This window comes from Selaginella moellendorffii, unplaced genomic scaffold (genome assembly GCF_000143415.4).
Source record: "Selaginella moellendorffii unplaced genomic scaffold, v1.0 SELMOscaffold_3, whole genome shotgun sequence".
NCBI classification, from domain to species: Eukaryota; Viridiplantae; Streptophyta; class Lycopodiopsida; order Selaginellales; family Selaginellaceae; genus Selaginella; species Selaginella moellendorffii.
In genome coordinates this window covers 3,995,401-4,013,263 of record NW_003314264.1, presented here as the reverse complement: position 1 = coordinate 4,013,263, position 17,863 = coordinate 3,995,401, and the positions used below count along the sequence as shown (strand labels likewise).

General features: G+C 43.3%; 3 protein-coding genes across 3 annotated transcripts; 1 reads left to right on the top strand and 2 right to left on the bottom strand.

Moving 5' to 3' along the window:
- Positions 1–246: 246 nt before the first annotated feature.
- Positions 247–1,137, bottom strand: LOC9643682 (stromal membrane-associated protein 1). The gene is made up of 3 exons (XM_002963426.2): positions 863–1,137; positions 646–788; positions 247–594 (listed from the first exon to the last, which is right to left on the bottom strand). The coding sequence occupies exons 1-3, from the start codon at positions 1,086–1,088 to the stop codon at positions 535–537; spliced, it is 429 nt and encodes a 142-aa protein (XP_002963472.2). The 5' UTR covers positions 1,089–1,137; the 3' UTR covers positions 247–534.
- Positions 1,138–13,875: 12,738 nt separating this feature from the next.
- On the bottom strand, positions 13,876–16,051 carry LOC9655463 (cytochrome P450 71A1). Its single transcript, XM_002963425.2, has 2 exons — positions 14,945–16,051; positions 13,876–14,798 (listed from the first exon to the last, which is right to left on the bottom strand). Exons 1-2 carry the CDS (start codon positions 15,872–15,874, stop codon positions 14,163–14,165), a joined length of 1,566 nt encoding a protein of 521 aa, XP_002963471.2. The 5' UTR covers positions 15,875–16,051; the 3' UTR covers positions 13,876–14,162.
- Positions 16,052–16,252: 201 nt separating this feature from the next.
- On the top strand, positions 16,253–17,863 carry LOC9643681 (caffeic acid 3-O-methyltransferase 1). The gene is made up of 4 exons (XM_002963826.2): positions 16,253–16,902; positions 16,985–17,312; positions 17,374–17,438; positions 17,500–17,863. The coding sequence occupies exons 1-4, from the start codon at positions 16,531–16,533 to the stop codon at positions 17,794–17,796; spliced, it is 1,062 nt and encodes a 353-aa protein (XP_002963872.1). The 5' UTR covers positions 16,253–16,530; the 3' UTR covers positions 17,797–17,863.

The window sequence follows — 17,863 nt, the reverse complement described above, 5'->3', positions numbered from 1 at the left end:
ACGAAACAAGTTGATGATTGATGATCTCCTGTCTTTGCCCGACTTTCCGACGTGGCCTCCCTTTGTCTTCCTGGGGATCAATCCAACGACGAGTCCGTCAGCCATTCTTGAAACAAATGTTCTCGCGTAACTTCTCGAGATGTAATTGGTGTGTGGCTGGCAAAGCGAGCACGGATCTCGCTGGCGACAGAGAGGACTCACGTCAGCTTTTGTAAAAGCGACACATCTTGCTCGGAGAGAGCCACATCATGAACAGAAATTGGATAGTTAGCGGGAGCGATCAATCGCTATCCCGGTGCGGATCTTGCCAAAACTCTTTTGGTGAAAAGTGACATCTAAGGGACAAGTTAAGAAAACATGCCCCGCCAGCTTGCCAGAAGGTAAAAAAAAGCTTGTGTACTTAGTTTGTGGAGTTGTAGAAGACCAGAACTCCCTTGGATCTCTTGGATCTAACTATTCCGGCTGCGGCACGCAAGCCAGAAATCGCTATCAAGTAACAGAAGTTCCAGGCACTTGGATTCCAAACGTATCCATCTATCCAAATGGTTTCCAGTCGGCTTGAAAAGTTGAAGAACGTACTGACGCTCCCGTTTCCTGTCAAAGGCCTTTTAGCAAAGTATCAGCAAAGAAAACTCTTTGAAGTACCTCGATCGCAAACTTTGGAGCTTCCGGAGGAGGCAAATCCGGAGGGCAGAAGAGCCTCTTCTCGTACTTGTCTCTGATCCATCTCTCCACCTCCGAGTCCGGCGATTCCGGCGATGGCCGCTGGATTCCTTGAGGCAGTCTCTCTACAAAATTAAAAGAACGCCAAATCAGTCCAGGATAAAAAGAAAGATAAAGTGAGTGAGGTTCTCACACTTACGCTCCCAATATGCCGCTGCGACCGCATTCCCAATGCATTTCATGCGATGCACTTCCTCGGGGGTCCATCGATCCAACCCCACACATTTGGTGCGCGTGATGTGAGCACCGACGCCGCGATGGATCCCGTAGCAGCGATTGCACAGAAAGACAGCCAGCGTGATGGATGCAAACCGAGGCTTGGAGGCTCCACAGTCAGCACATTTCTGATTCTCTGGCCATGCCATCAGAGCTTTGAGGTGCGAATCCGCCTCCTTCTGCGCTCTCGCCGCTGCATTGCTCGCCATGAACCCTACATTTCGTTAGGTCAGGTTTAAAATTAAATACACAAAATATGGTTTACTTGTTAAAGAATAATATATTATTCAATTTGGACAAAAGAGAGAAAATAACAAATACAGAAAGAAAAAATATCACATTGGTGGCTAGAACACCAATTTAGTTGTTTTAAGCAAAGTGTTACACCTAAAGTTAACATAAGCATCAGTCATTGTTGCAGACTTGCAGGAAGGCATTAGGAAAATTTGCTCCCGGCCTTAAGATGCTAAGTAGGAAGTCTTCTTCACACTTTGCCAAAGCTAAGCATGCTTGTAGCAACACCCAAGAGCCTTAGTTCCTCACTTGCCCCACTGCTCCCCATATCCTACCACTTGATGGGATCTTATACTCCCCTCTAAGGCCCAAGCTAATGCATGATGGTCTGGGAATTCTTGAATACTCCAGCTCTAGTCTAGTTCTAGAACAGAATGTGCCAGAAGTGATGGAACATCCTCAATTGGTGGAGGAAGTATGATGATATATAGAATAGTCAAAGGTGTGACTACAAGCTGTGCCTTGGTTGGCAAAACCACAAATGGTTAGTCATGTTTCTAACCACTATCTTTATTACATATCTATATATTTGGAGTTCCCCATCCCCCCCCCACACGAAAGCTCCCTCGAGGCTTTCATCTTAATTCTAGGAATTAGTTTTGGAAAACTTACTTCATATAGAATGGCACTAAATTGTAAATTGAGATATAAAAACAATATAATGGTTTTTAGGGATTTTAGATGTAGTTATGGGATAAAATTTATATATATTGTTATTGTGGATCCTTAAAACCTTGGGGGATAAATAAAGATAAAATAGCCACTAAAAGATCTTTCATTAAGTAATTGCCCTTTTTTCCAGTTGGATTAAGATATGTTATAGCATGAGTTTGATTCCTATTTATTAATGGTTACTTAAAATATAATATACTCTTGAGCAAAACATATTCTTACCCCCAAAAAATTGAAATTATAAGAAAGGATGTCCTTTCATCTTGTAGCATCCATGAATATTCCCTTGAGCAAGGTATATTCTTACCCCTAAAATATTGAAATTATATATAGTACATCATCTTGTAAGGCATCCACATAAGTAATAATTATCTCATATAAGATCAGTATTACTGATTCTAGGTGGATAACTAATTATCTCACATAAGATCAATATTATTAATTCAGCACTACTAATTCTGAGTGGTCTCTACTTAACCAAATGAGCATAATGGAATTTCTAAATGTTATTAACTAAGGATACTTGGTTTGATTAGAGAAATTTATTTGTTTACTTGCATTGTTAGTGTTAGGAACCCTTATGATATTGAGCTTAGTCATCATTTCCGTCAGACACCCTTACTATTATATTTTATATGTTGGTCTCGTTTCGGATCTATATGCTATTTATGATAAACATCTAAATCTACCTGAGAGGCATATTTACAAAATGTAGAGAGTGTTAGGAACTCTTAAGACTTCCAAAGTGTGTGTTTCATATGGGGGGGGAGCTATAAAGGGTTCTAAATGTAAAGTAAGGATAGCATGCATGAGGTATTAGTTTAGCCCCCATTGGGCTATTTTATTTTTTATTTGGCATCTAGTTTAGGCTTAAGCCCAAGTTCCATGTTGCTTTAGCTAGTGGGGTATGCACCTCTTTGCTTGGGCCACTGGCATATTGAAATTTTGCCAAATACTGTTTAATATTGTTTTGTATCTAAGAGTTGGCTATAGAGAGTTAATGCTCATAGAGGATATTAAGTATATATTAGATATTTATTTTGTAGCATAATGGGCTTGAAGTTTAGCTCAAAAATCAAGTGTGTTACAATGGGGCATGATAGCAAAGGTGTTTAGTAGATACAGTAAAATATCATATAATAATATTGAAGGACTAGGCTTCATATATAAGGGTTTTTATTGCTAACCAATGCAAGACATAAGGAGACATGAATCTTTATTGGGTTAAGTATAATTAGTTAATAGCATGTAGGAATTATGTCTTTATACTTGTCTAGTTTAAATATACTCAAGATGTCCAATTAACTCCACTAGCCCAAGAAGGGCCAACAAAAGGAACTAATAATACCAATCTCTTATTGTTATAGTAGCAAAGAGAAAATGTTTAAAAGGATTAGCTAACAAATATTTGTTGATACTCAAAGTCATATTTATGACATACTCCCCTTCTTTGGAAGATCAACGTCCTCATCAATGTATACCTAGTTTAATAAACTATAAAAAAAATAGCTCTAAAAGCTAATTGAAGACACATTTTGTGAGAAATATACCAACTTAAATGAGTGGCAAAACTTCTATATCAAAAGATGTTAACACTTAAACACCCTCTAGCCATCACCGACAAAGAAATGACTAATAAAATTAATCATCCTTACTAGTTAGATCATAAAGGAATGATATAGCTCTATGTAAGTGACTAATTTTTTCCATTTTACTTTAGTCACTTAACCACACCTTTGACCACTTGGAGGAGTCTCATTCACAACCTCCATAAGTTCCACTCAAGACTTAGGGCTTGCTAGCCCCGAGAATGGCATCCATACCACTCAACCTTTGCACTTAGTCCAAGTGTTCCACGTGTTTGGTCCCATGACCGACACCCCAAAACACCACCAACATACCAGCCTGTTACGCTAGGCCATGCCCAATCACCTTGGTCACATCGGTGGTCTAACACCACCTGCATTGCAATCCCATCTTTCCAAGACTGGGCCATCCGTCCATGAGTGGCATCCTAGATTCACTCCTTAGCATCCTTAGGATGCCCGCAGACATGGGGAATAACCTTCCCCAATATCTCCTTTCTGGTCCCCATCAAGTCCCTTTCTGTCCTTGGCCGTATTCACCAACACTACCATTAGATCAAGGCCTATGGGCCTGACCACTAAGTCCCATTGTCCTCTAGAACTTCCTCACTATGTGACTATGTCCTTAGTCACCACACCTGAGGGCTACTCCTCTTCCTTTCCACAATCTGGGACTTTGGGATAACATTTTGGAACACTGTGGCCCTATGTGGGCCTCATGGGTACTCTCCCCGCCTTCCGCCTTTAGGTGCTCTAGCCATGGGCTTAGAGCGAGGTTCCGTTAAGCCACACCAGGTATCCAAGTAGATAGTGCCACCCACACTTGGACAGAGAGCATCGGCTAGTCGATCTCCCAGGGGAACTAGAGCCGGCTCTTGAACACTTCACCAAGCTACCCCGCTTGCCGGTCCGTGTTCACTCTAGTCTTGGACTTCCCAGTGGGCAACTCATCACCTAACACTGGGTACAGCCTTTCTAGGCCAAACTAGCCTTTCTTGGCCAAATTGGCTCCACTGTAGTTCTCCCCCTTACTATACTTTTGGAACTCACCAAACCCCCCAGGGTCTAAGAGACGAACGCTTTGGGCTTTCACCCTCTCAGACTCGAACTCGGACTCGGGCTTGGCCTCAGACTCGGGCTCGGCCTCAGACTCGGACTCGGACTTGGACTCAGGCTCGGCCTCAGACTCGGACTCGGCCTCGGCCTCGGTCTCGGTCTCGGTCTCGGTCTCGGTCTTGACCTCGGACTCCATCTCGGATTCCTTCTCGGACTCCATCTCGGATTCCTTCTCGGACTCCATCTCGGATTCCATCTCGGATTCCATCTCGGGTCCATCTCAGACTCCATCTCGGACTCTATCTCAGTCCATCTCAGACTCCATCTCGGACTCCATTTTGGGTCCATCTCGGACTCCATCTCGGGTCCATCTCGGACTCCATCTCGGGTCCATCTCGGACTCCATCTCGGATCCATCTCGGACTCTGTCTCGGTCCATCTCAGACTCCATCTCAGACTCTGTCTCGGTCCATCTTGGACTCCATCTCGGACTCCATCTCGGACTCCGTCTCAATCCATCTCGGACTCCATCTCGGACTTCGTCTCGGTCCATCTCGGACTCCATCTTGAACTCCGTCTTGGTCCATCTCGGACTCCATCTCGAGTCCATCTCGAACACTTCCACATGTCATGTCTTGGTCCTTTTGGGTCCCTTTTTTAGAGCCTCGCTTATTGCTCACTTCGTGCTCATTCCTCGAGCACTTTGTTGGGAGTTCCACTCTTGCTCTCGACCTTTCAAGTTGGAGCTTTTAGTCCAAACGTGTTACGTTCGTTTGGCTTTCGCTTCAACCATTACCACATGGTGCCCTTTCGGCTCCACTTTGGGGCCTAGGGATTTTGTGTCTCACACTCTGCTTGTAGAGATATAGAGAGAGCCAAAGGCCCAACTCCCTTAAGCACAAATAAACCCCAAAAGTTAAATGTTTATAATAGTTATTCCCATAGTTATGGATTGAACCCATGCACTGAAGTGCCAAAATCAACTTGCCAAAACTGACATAGAAGAAGAAATTTTTAATTTATTTTATTGATTTGCAAGATTTATTACAAAACTTATTTTTGATTATTGTCAAGACAATGCTAGATCCTAGCTAAGCGCGCGCTACCTCAAACAAGGAAGAGGCCTTAAACTGGCGTTGATTCAGATTGTGGAGAAATGGAACAACGCTAACCTATATATACTATAAGTTGATGAAGCTCCACCATGTAAGCAACCAAAGGGAACGACTCGAGTGACGATCTATAGGGGTTCAAATATAGAGGGAAAAGGCCCATGAACAAGAGTGCACCCCCTTTTCCAAACGGTTAAGGGTCTTGGGATATTTGGGGTTAAGCGTCCTTAGGTGTGAATAGTACTGGGCTGGGTGACCTCCCGGGAAGTCCAAACTCAGGAGCTTACAATTTGGTATCAGAGGGGTTTCAGGTCCGACTCTGTTGGTTGGCTAAGGGAATCGCACCACATGTTGATTGACATCTGGTTGGTCCAGTTTGCTCCCGCTGGGCTCGACCCGAGGGGTAGGGTGTCAAGAGAGCGGGGCTCTCGGGAGAGCTGCGGCTCTCAGCTTCCATTCACGAGGGTGTGAACTAGTAGGGAAGCGTGTTGGATTGTAAGCAACCAAAGGGAACGACTCGAGTGACGATCCATAGGGGGAACGACTCGAGTGACGATCCATAGGGGTTCAAATATAGAGGGAAAGGGCCCATGAACAAGAGTGCACCCCCTTTTCCAAACGGTTAAGGGTCTTGGGATATTTGGGGTTAAGCGTCCTTGGGTGTGAATAGTACTGGGCTGGGTGACCTCCCGGGAAGTCTAAACTCAGGAGCTTACACACCACTCTTGGATCGAGGACGGCCTAAATATAGCTGAGGTCGAGGAGGTGCTCATGAATGTGAAATGTGAATTAGGAATGTGGTTTGAGACTCATGAATCGTCAAGAGAGAGAGAGAGAGAGAGAGTCAGGAATAGGGAAGTGTCTCAAGAGTCAGGAATAAGGAAGTGTCTTGAGAGTCAGGAATATGGTTTGCAAGTCAAGAATCCGGCGAGAGTCAAGAATGTGGCAAGAATGGGGGATTCCTGACAGCACCCCCTCCTCAAGAACTAGTGGAACGAGGACATGAATGAGAATGAAGAGGAGGATGAGATGGGCAGCGAGGGACGGAAGATGGAGAATGAAAAGAATGAGGACTGGGACAAGAAGGATAGCAATAGTGGAAGTTCTGAATAAGGTTAAGAGAATGAATCAAGTTGTTCGCAAGTTCCCAAGTGCATTCCTCAAGTCCGTAACCCTTCCAGTCTACCAAATAGTAGAGTTTAGACCGTGAGATCTTGGAATCAAGGATGTCCTGAACTTTCTACTCAAACCCATCCTTGAGCTGCACTGGTGGAGGCGAAGGAATGACCCAATTTGGAATAGGACTAGGAATATAAGGCTTAAGGAGAGAGGAGTGAAAAACGGGGTGAATTTGATATGAGGAGGGAACTGCAAAGCAATAAGTGACAGGATTTAATGATGGCAGTGATAGGGAAAGGATTGAGGTGTTTGAAATTGAGTTTGGGATATGGCCTGCTAGTGGAGATATTTCACCTAAGGAGCTAGACTTTATCCCTGATATTGTAAGGGGGCCAATCCTGATGATGGACATTGGCAAATGTTTTGTGAGATTCCTGAGCACGATGGAGGTGGAAGGAGATGGAGTTATGGATTTCTTGGAGGTTAGAGACAAATGCCTTAGAGCGGGGATTTGAACGAGAGGATTCGAATGGAGAAGGAAGTGAGAGATTGAATCAAGGATTTTGGCCAGAGTTTGCAAAGAAGGGGGAAACTCGAAAGGAGGAGTGAACAAAATTGTTATAGGAGAACTCAACAAGGGGAAGGATATCGAACCAGTCATCCTGATGATAGTTGATGAAGCACCTCAGGAATTGTTCCAACATCTGAATCATTCACTCGGACTGTCCATCAGTTTAAGGATGATACGCCGAAGAGAGGTTGGCCTTCACTTCAAGCAGCTGCAAGAATCGTTTCCAGAAATGAGAGATGAACTGAGGTCCCCGATCTGAAACCACATCTGCAGGAATCCCATGAAGTTGGAAAATTTCCCTGAATACCAGTTTTGCCATGTCCTTGCCCGAAAACTCCTTGGTACACGGCAAGAAGTGCGCCATCTTTGTGAAGCAATCCACCACGACTAAAATGTTGTTGAAGCCTCCAGAACTCGGAAGATCACTCAAGAAATCCATGGAGATAAATTCCCAAGGACCTAAAAGGACCGGGAGGGAACGAAGCAAACCTAAAGGAAGATGGTGAGGTACCTTATTCTAGGTGCAAGTGTCACAGGAGGTAACAAAAGCTTTGATGTAGCTGTCCATGTGAGGCCACCAAAAGTCCCGTGCAACCAGCTCATAGGTTTTTGCAATGCCAAAGTGACCAGCAGTCGGGCTATTGTGGCATGCCATCAGGATCAACCTTCGAGCATCACCTTCAGGAACGTAAAGCTGCTCCCCACGGTACAACAAGCCATCTAAGAACTCGAACTCGTCAAATCGCCGGCAGTCAGGACTCATTGGGTGTCCAGCCTGAAGATGGGGGAAAATGTCGCTGGCGAGGTCGTCAGATTGAAGATTGTTTCTGATCACATCCATCAAGGAGGAGTCCTAAGGGGCCAGGGAAATTGCCATAACTTGACGCCGATCAGGACCAAGGATAACCTGATCCTGTTAATCGAAGGCAAGATTACCAGGCTTGAGATTGAGATAGGAGTGCCTTGAAAGAGCATCAGGAAGGCCTTGAAGCTTTCCAGGTCTGTACCTGATAACAAAGTCAAACTAACTCAGGAATTGTGCCCACCTTGCCTGATGATGGCTCAAAACTCGGGAAGTGGCAAAGTACTCGAGATTTTTGTGATCTGTCCAGACCGTTGTTTGATGGCTCGCCCCCTCCAAGAAACGATGCCACTCTCCAAAGGAGTCCACGATGGCAAGGAGCTCCTTGTCGTGGATTTAATAATTGATCTCTGCAAGCTAGAATTTCCAAGAATGGAAAGCGACTAGATGAAATTCTTGATCCCCTCCGGGTTGAGACAGCACAGCACCGATGGCAAAGTCGGAGGCATCTGCTTCGATGAAGAAAGGTTGTGAGGGATCAACGTGGATCAAGACGAGAGTAGAACTGAAGGCTGCCTTGAGTGTGTCAAAGGCCTACTGGGCAGCAACAAACCAAGAGAAGGGAACATCCTTGCAAGTGAGATGTGTGAGAATGTCAGAGTAGTGATCAATGAATTTGCGGTAAAAGTTGGCGAAGCCAAGGAAAACTTAAACGTCCGACATTGATTGTGGAGGCTCCCATTTGAGAATAGTCTTGACTTTGGTAGGATCCATTGTAATACCCTCAAGAGTGACAATGTACCCAAGGAACTCCACATACTCTTGATCAAAGGAACATTTCTCAAGCTTCACATATAGGCCGTGTTCCCGCAACTTTGCTAGCACTTTGCGCACATGCTTATCATGCTCCTCCTAAGTTATTGAGTAGATGAGGATGTCGTCGAGGTAAACGATCACCATTTGATCAAGAAACTCCTGAAAGACGTCGTTTGCCATATGTTAGAAAACTGCTGGAGCATTTGTCAAGACAAATGGCATGACAGTGTACTCGAAGTGGCCATAGCGGGTTCAGAATGCAGTCTTCCATTCATCACCAGGCCCGATCCAGATCAGGTTGTATGCTCCATGGAGGTCAATCTTCGTGAAGAAGCGAGCACCGCTGAAGCATTCCAATAGGTCCGAGATCAAGGGCAGCAGATAATGGTTCCGAAGGTGACTCTCCTTCCTGTAAATCAATGGGACAGTTGTAAGGTTGATGAATAGGCAATACACTAGCTTTTTTCTTGTCAAACACATCCCTAAAATCATGATACTTCTCAGGAAGATTGATAGGAGAAACATACAAAGCAAAAAGGAAAATAAGTTCTTCATGAAGGAGTTCTTTCATAGTGATTGTGGAGATAAGAGGAGGCGTACGAATGAATAGAATGATAAGACGAAGATACTGTCCAATGTAAGATGGAAGAGAGGGAAAAGAAGAGGGTGAAAACTTCGTAGAGTCAGGAACAGAACCCCGATTTGAGTTTAGGGAACTTTTCCTGATTCAGACTTGATGAACAGTAGGGGAAGCTGTGGGAGATGGTGACGTGGGAGAGACAAATATTTAAGGTTAAGTGTATTTGGGTTTGAAGTATTGACCTCCCAGAAAGTTTAAATTCAAAGACATTTTACATTTAGTATGAAAGAGGTCTTGGATCCAACTCTATTGGTTGTCTAGGGGAATCAACATCTGTTCACAAGGGCATGAATTTGCAGGGACATTTAGTATCAAAAAAGTCTTGGGTTTAACTCAAAGTATGAATTTGTAAAGACATTTAGTATTAAAGAGGTTTTGGGTCTAACTCTATGGGTTGGCTAAGAGAATCAACTTTTGTTCACAAATGTGTGAACTTGCACTGAAGTAAGTTCACCCTCTTTTCTAATTGATTAAGGGTCTTGGGATATTTAAAGTTAAAATATACTTGGGTTTGAATAATACTGGGCTGGGTGACATCCTAAGAAGTCTAAATTCACATCTTATCTTATGGAAAAAGAGTTTTATTGCTTGTTTAGCATTCTATATTTTCACAATTGGGATGAAATATGCAATTTTTGACAATTGATTTATAATTACTGTCTGTCATAACCTTTAGACTTTGACAAACAACTGATAAAGTTAAGTATCACACTCTAAAATGGCCATATTGGTACTAGAATGTACTAGAACTTCCCAACTTAATTCTTAATCCTTTACTTATATTACTAGTAGATAAGACAAGAATGGACATAATTTACTACCTCACCTTCTATACTAAACTATCTTTTTTAACGAGGCAAGAGTTTTTTATTTACCGCTATGTCCCATTGCTAGAACATTATGATATTCATGCAAATACAACTGTCACAAATCCTTGGTTGGAAGATATAATTTCTTTTGCTTATAGTAAATAAACCCATCCTTAACTGAGAAGTGAAGCTTCACGTTAGTATGATTAGCAACTCTTGTTGTTTTGCTACTAGAGTTTTATTTCGACAACTCCACATAGTGTAATATTACCTCTGTTAACAGATCACTTCCATATAAAGCCCAAACATCCTCCTAACAATCTTGGTAACATTTGTCACATCCAAAATCTCCAATAATAACTCTACTAAATTTAAATATGTCTGTAGCTCCTCCTTGTTTATATCTAAGAATTTTGGTAGAATTGTAACACTATAAAGATTGATTTTTATCTTTTCTAGTGGTGGAAAAATAAAAAGTCAAATAATAACCCCATTGATACAACTCCATCTGATCTTTCACCAACATTTAAACTTTGTGTTGCTCTTTGAAATAATTATGGGGTGGACTTCTTGATAATATCTCAAATGTCAAAGAATTTTTGTCTTGAAATTTCTAGCTTTCAGTGTGTAGCTTTTGTTATAGACGTAAGCATAAGCGAAAAAGCAAAATATCTTAAATTAACACACTAAATACTAAAAAACCTCAAATCACTTCAAAATATCTTGATGACCAAACAATTACTTGAATGAAGCTCCTTCTTTGCAACCATATCCCACAAGAATTTTTATTAAATATATATATCAAATCACCTAAACTGCCAATTTTTTACCTCTATTTCTCTCAATTTTTTAGATTTACAGAGCAAGAAAACTATAAAGTCACTCTTTCCTATATAATGTGCCAAAAATGAATAAAGAAAGGCGAAACTCTAGAATATACTCTTACTATATACTATGAAATATGCTTAGAATATTCCTTATCACCTCCACAACTATACAGCACTATAATAACCTCCTTAGCCCTTGCATTGCCCTGCACAATATGCTCATTTATTGTAGGAGCCACTTCAACTATGAGACATAGAACCATATTAAAATGTACTTCAAAGATGCAAAAAAAAATTTGACATACTAAAGACTTAAAAAATCATATAATCAATTTAGATATTAGTTTAACTTTTGATGGGTTGTGTCACTCTACATTATATCTCCCTTCAAAAGTGTTTAATTCTCTAAAAATAAATTTATTAGTCTCTATAGTCTATTGCATAATGTATTTAGTTGTGATGAATGATCAACACATAAACCTCTTTTGCCCTTCTATACATTGATTATATCAAATTCAATTTCATTGAACTCTACCACCCAATCACCACACATTAGCTTTCCACAACTGTATTTTAAAATTGTTGTATAGTAGTATTCATATATTAGTTTTTGTTTGTTGACACAAATATGTCCACTATATAATGGGTCCCTACAAATATTACACATGCAAGTGTCAATGATTCCATGCAAATATAGACCTCACAACTTTAACCTATAATAAGCTATCCACAATCAATGCTGAGTTATCAGGCAAGAATCAAAAAATCACAAATACTTATTGCCAATGTAGGCTTTTGATATTGTATACATGTTATCGGTTCAAGATGCCTCTAAATCATGCTCTTGAGACAAATGTAAGTTAATGCAACAACTATTTTTCTACAACATCCTGCTTCCTACTCCGCAACTCTCCATTAGCATATGTGAGGCCCCACATTATAACATTCTCACATTATGGCAGAATTTACTAAAGAATTACTTCTACCCCATTTACACTCTTAATTGAATATACTCCCTTCCAGCTTATGCTCTTCAAATGTTGATGGAATTTATTTTGGTCCACACTAATTGCAATGATGAGATTGCTTACTTTATAGCCTTTGAGCACTTTTTTTATTCATCTATGCAATCACATCTTTATGTGTGGGCATCCCTACTACATCTAGTGCTTGCTCTATGGCACACCTAGGTTCACGCAATGTGAAAAAAAAAAAGGTTTATGGGTGGTAACAAGTATTTGTTACCACAATATAAACATTCAAATGTGGTATTGCAAATTAAGCTAATTTGAAAAGCCTTTAGAACAGATTTGATATAATACAATACAAAAAAGAAATTAGCTAACAATCCTCTAAAGGATAGGCCTAACAATAAAGATTCTCACAAGTTGCTGAATAAGATAGCATTGACGCATTGTGGAGTTAAGATATCACACCAAGCCAAAGATCCTATGAGAATTGTAATTCTGCCCCTCTTGCTTTGATAAGGTATAAGATGTGAACCACATCATTAATAATTATTTTACATATTGTAAACACCTCCAACTCTTAGGTTCTAACTTTTATTTCATCATTGGTAATACAAATCATAGTTGGCACACCAGAGGGGGAGACCATAAAAGACATTGGCAGCCTATTTAAATCCCTTGGTCTTATGTTTTTTGGAAGACAGTATTGAATTATATAAAAGAAAATTAGTAGAATAAGTGACATAAAAATTCACAAAAAGAATCAATAGTGATAAATAGTTTAATAATTTAATACAACATAAATCTTAATAATTAACAAAAAGAATCAATAGTGTAGGAAGATCTTAATGTTTGACATAAAAAAAACAGCAAGTTAGGTGATATCCTAATGCAATACCTAATAACTGAAGAAAAACTTAGCCTAAATAAGTGATATCCTAATAATCAACATAAACTATCAATAAATTGTAGATAAAAGCCTTTACTACCACTTAAATATCATAATACTAGAACAAAAAACACATACCACATAATGTTATTTATAGATATATTATATACTGCAAAAAACACAAAATAAAATTAAAAAAATAATAATTTGTTGTGCATTGCATGCAGTAACTTTTGGTTTTCTTAATAGTAGTGTCATACTTATTTAGTATTTTTAAATAATCCAATTGATCAATAATTATAAACATGTTTATAATTTATAAATCAAGATTAATCTTATTGCATATTAACCATTAGATGGTAGAATAAAAAGAATATACTAGAAAGTATTTAGGAATGTTTATAAATTATAAATACAAGATTAATCTAAATGAATAACATCCGTTAGATGGTAGAATATGTTAGAATAACCAAGCATATTCTAAGTATATCCACTACGATCTCTGCTTAAGCAAACCAAATGCATTTCTCCATCATTTAGAAATATGATTTTCTGAATAATAATAAATTATATGTTAGCTAACGATTTCTTACTTAAAACAAACTAGAGTTATGGCCATTAGAGTTAATCTTTGAAAATTTGGAAATGGCCACCTTAGAACTTCACTCCCAAAAATCTTTGTGCCTCACGTTTGATCATGCCAGAATGCATGTTGAAAAAGCCACCTATAGATGTGAACCACTTGACGGTGAGGAGAGGACTTGGACCGGCTTCATCACTTAAACATGTCGGTTGTTATTCATTCCAAATAACTTGACAGTGCTGGCTAATGCACCGTATTCTATAGATTTAAGCATAAAAATAAATTTATTATCACCCTGTGTTTCTTGATGGATGATGGACCTCCCGACATCCCTTGGACTGCCTGGCTCCACATCCATTTTCTAAAACCACGACATGTACACACTACTCAAATTGAAATACGACTCTTGAGGATGGAGAGAGTTATCTCTCTTTTTTTTTGCGCTTTCTCTTCGTTTGGAACTTCGCCTTTTGTTTGGATCAAGCTTGATAGAGATGGGCCGGCAGCCGCGGAATAGGCACTGCATGCAAGGGATATTTGCGAGGAACCGTGAGCCCGAAGGTCTCCGTCATGTCGATCTCCTCGGCTGATTTCATCTCGGGTGGCAGCCCCCAGTCGAAGCACTGGATGAATCGGCCAAGGCTCATCTGCAGCATGCTGATGCCCAGCGGCATTCCTGGGCACATCCTCCGCCCGGAACCGAAGGGAATGAGATCAAAGTGATTGCCCCGCACGTCCAAAGTGTTACCAGCCGATATGAATCTGTCCGGATCAAACTCCATTGGGTTCTCCCAGGTTGCTGAGTCTCTCCCAATCGCCCAAACGTTAATCATGATACCCGTTCCCTTGGGGATCCGGTAGCCGGCAACCACGCAGTCTTCGATGGACTCGTGGCGGAGGATGGGTACCGAGGGATGGAGCCGGAGTGCCTCCTTGACGATACACTCGAGGTATGGCAAGTTTGGCAAGTCGGACTCGTCCACCACCCTGTCCCGCCCTACGACTCGGTCCATCTCCTCCTGGGCCTTCTTGAGGATGTGTGGCTTTCGCATGAGCTCGGAGAGGGCCCATTCGATGGTAACAGCTGCCGTGTCGGTTCCTCCGGCTATCATGTCCTGCACAAAGAGAAGAGATAGACATCAAATAAAATATCTCTCGAGATCGCCCGCCACCCCCTCTCGTCTTTGATCTCTCTTCGTCATGGGCGAATGATCGATCCCACTTTTGACTAGAACCCACTCAGTGGGAAAGGATCACTTACCACAATTATGCCTTTGATCGTCTTGTGGCTGACCTTGCTCCCGTCCTCGAGCGTGAGCGCGAGAAGCACGTCCACGAAGTCCGGCGGCTCGTCCGACTTGGCCATCCTCCGCTGGATGTGCTCCTCAATTACCTTGTCTAGGAGATGGTCGAGCTTCTTGTGGAGGACCTTGGCCATGCCGATGTACCCCTGGAAGTCAAAGATGGAAAGTCCCGGAATGTAATCTCCAATGTTGAACGCTCCCCACACCATGAAGACTCCATTAATGAGGTCGATAAACTCCCGCGCCTCCTTGGTATCGGAGCCGGAGAATGGCTTCTTGCGCATCACCATCTGGTTGATCACGTTCATGGTGAGCGAGAAGATCCGGGTGTTCATGTTGATGCTCGTCTCCCGGTCGCGGTAAATGCCGGCCATGGTGTCCGCCAGCTCCCGGGCTCGAACCTTCGCCGTCTCCTGCATCCGCCGGTGTGTGAAGAGCTCCAGCGTGCAAATCTTACGGAGCTGCCGCCAGTGAGCACCATACGCTGCCCACCCGATGTCCGTGAAATTGTACGTGATAATCTTCTGGGCGGCCATCCTCGGCCGGGACGCACACACGGAGTCGTTCACCTTGAGGAACTCCCGGGCCATCTCCGCGGTGGACGCGACCACCACCGGCACCACACCCAGGCGGAGCTGAATGAGCGGGCCGTAGATCTTGGCGAGCTTGTACAGAGACTGATTGGGAAGCTGGTCCAGGAGGTGGAGGTGGCCGGTGATGAGCTTGGAGGGCGGCGATGGGGGCAGCGGCGGGCGCTTGGAGTTCCTCAGCCGGGAGAACAAGGCAGCGAGGAGCGCAATCGCGGCGGCGAGGACGAGCGAGAGCGAGGCCACGGCCGTGAAATTGTCATGCTGTGTGTACTCGCCCATGATCGAGGAGAGATTCATGACTGACTGAGTGAGTGATACCACTTGAGTGAGCAGCGTCGATTCAATTGGTCGATCGCAGGGAAAGACTCTCCGTCGAGATACAAAGAGTGAGGGGAGAGAGTGCGAGCTTTGGGGAAGCTCTGAGAATCAGCTACGAGAAAGCGGAGATTTAAAAGCAGACGCCCTTTGGCAACTACAGAGTCCGTGTGGCTTCTTGCGACATCACGCTTACGTTGCATAGGAAATGGCCACATGTAAGTAATCCGCCAACTTTTTACCCTTTCTCGTGTAACAATTTCATAACACGGTTTGAACGAGTAAAACGCAAGCAAAGGGTCCCTCCCAACTTCTGAAGTTGATACTTCTTTTGGACATGGGTGCCACAAGAGAAGAAGAAAAAAGGGCCCCAAAAACATTAGAGCTGATTGTTGCTGCCTGCTGGATCCGAGACTTCGCTGTTCTTCTTTTGCTATGAGTCCTTGAGAGATAAAGCTCTTGGAAGAGTAGGCATGGTGGTTAAATTAGAAATCTACAGCGCGTAAGCACTGCTCTATACCTATATCATCTTCCCTATCCCCCCTCTCTCTCTATCTCGCTCTCTCGCTCTCTCTCCACTCTTACTCTCTCTCTCTTCTGGCAAAGATCTTTATCGATCGGTCGAAGAATTCGAGGATATGGGGTCTGCCGGGGGAGTGATCGTGGAGGATGAAGATCGCCTCCAGATAATGGAGCTCGCGACCATGTGTTCGGTGCCCATGGCGCTCAAAGTAGCGGTGGAGATGGATGTGGCGGAGCGGATCGAAAAGGCGGGGCCTGGCGGGCTTCTGTCCGCCGCCGAGATCGTGTCACAGATCCCCGAGTGCTCCAGCCCCATGTCGCCGATCTACCTCGACCGGATCATGCGAGTCTTGGCCAGCCGCAAGATCTTCAAGGAGGTGGACGAAGGGGGCGTGCGCAAGTATGGGCTTACTTCCATGTGTAAGCATCTCATCAAGGACGAGAGAGGGGTCTCTCTGGCGCATCATGTCCTCATGAATCAAGACAAGGTGGGAACTCCTCGAATTTCTCTTCTTTCCATCCGCATTTTGATCCGGAGTATCACTCTGTTTTTTTTTGGGGGGAATTTAGGTGTTCATGGAGACCTGGCAGTATCTCCACGAAGCTGTTCTTGACGGCGGCGAGCCCTTCACCAAGGCGTTTGGGCAGACCGAGTTTGAGCTGGGAAAGGAGAATTCCAGGGTCAACAATCTCTTCCACGCCGCCATGTCCAATCACTCTAAGCTCTACATGAACGCCATCCTGGAGGCCTACCACGGATTCAAGGGAATTGGGACACTAGTCGACGTTGGTGGTGGAGTCGGGACTTCTCTGACGGTGATTCTCAAGAAGTATCCCGAGATCAAAGGGATCAACTTCGATCTTCCTCACGTCGTTGCCAAGGCTCCTCAAATTCCAGGTAACAAATCTAGCTAGCACGGAAGCGATTGAATTTCTCACTTCCATGTGGGAATATCCAGGTGTGGAGCACGTTGGCGGGGACATGTTTGTGAGCGTCCCGCAAGGAGACGCCATCTTCATGAAGGTAAGCAAGCGCCCCCTCTCGTTGACTATCGTGGACTGGAGCTGACCGTGCGTTGACTCAGTGGATCCTGCACGACTGGAGCGATGAGGCTTGCATCACGCTGCTCAAGAACTGCTACAAGTCCATCCCCGAGCACGGAAAAGTTATTGTGGTGGATTCCGTTCTGCCCTCGGTGCTGGACACGGGCGCTGGAGCTCGAGTGGCTCTCAGCATCGATCTCTTGATGCTCGTCTATAATCCGGGTGGCAAGGAGAGGACGTTTGAGGATTTTGAGAAGCTCGCCAAGGCGTCGGGCTTCTCGAGCGTCAAAGTTCCCGTGACTGTAGACTTCATATCAGTAGTGGAGTTCCACAAGTGAAAGCAAGGCACTGTGTCAAAAGTAATAAACAATACGACTGAAGTTTTCTACGTCGTCTCTCAATTAA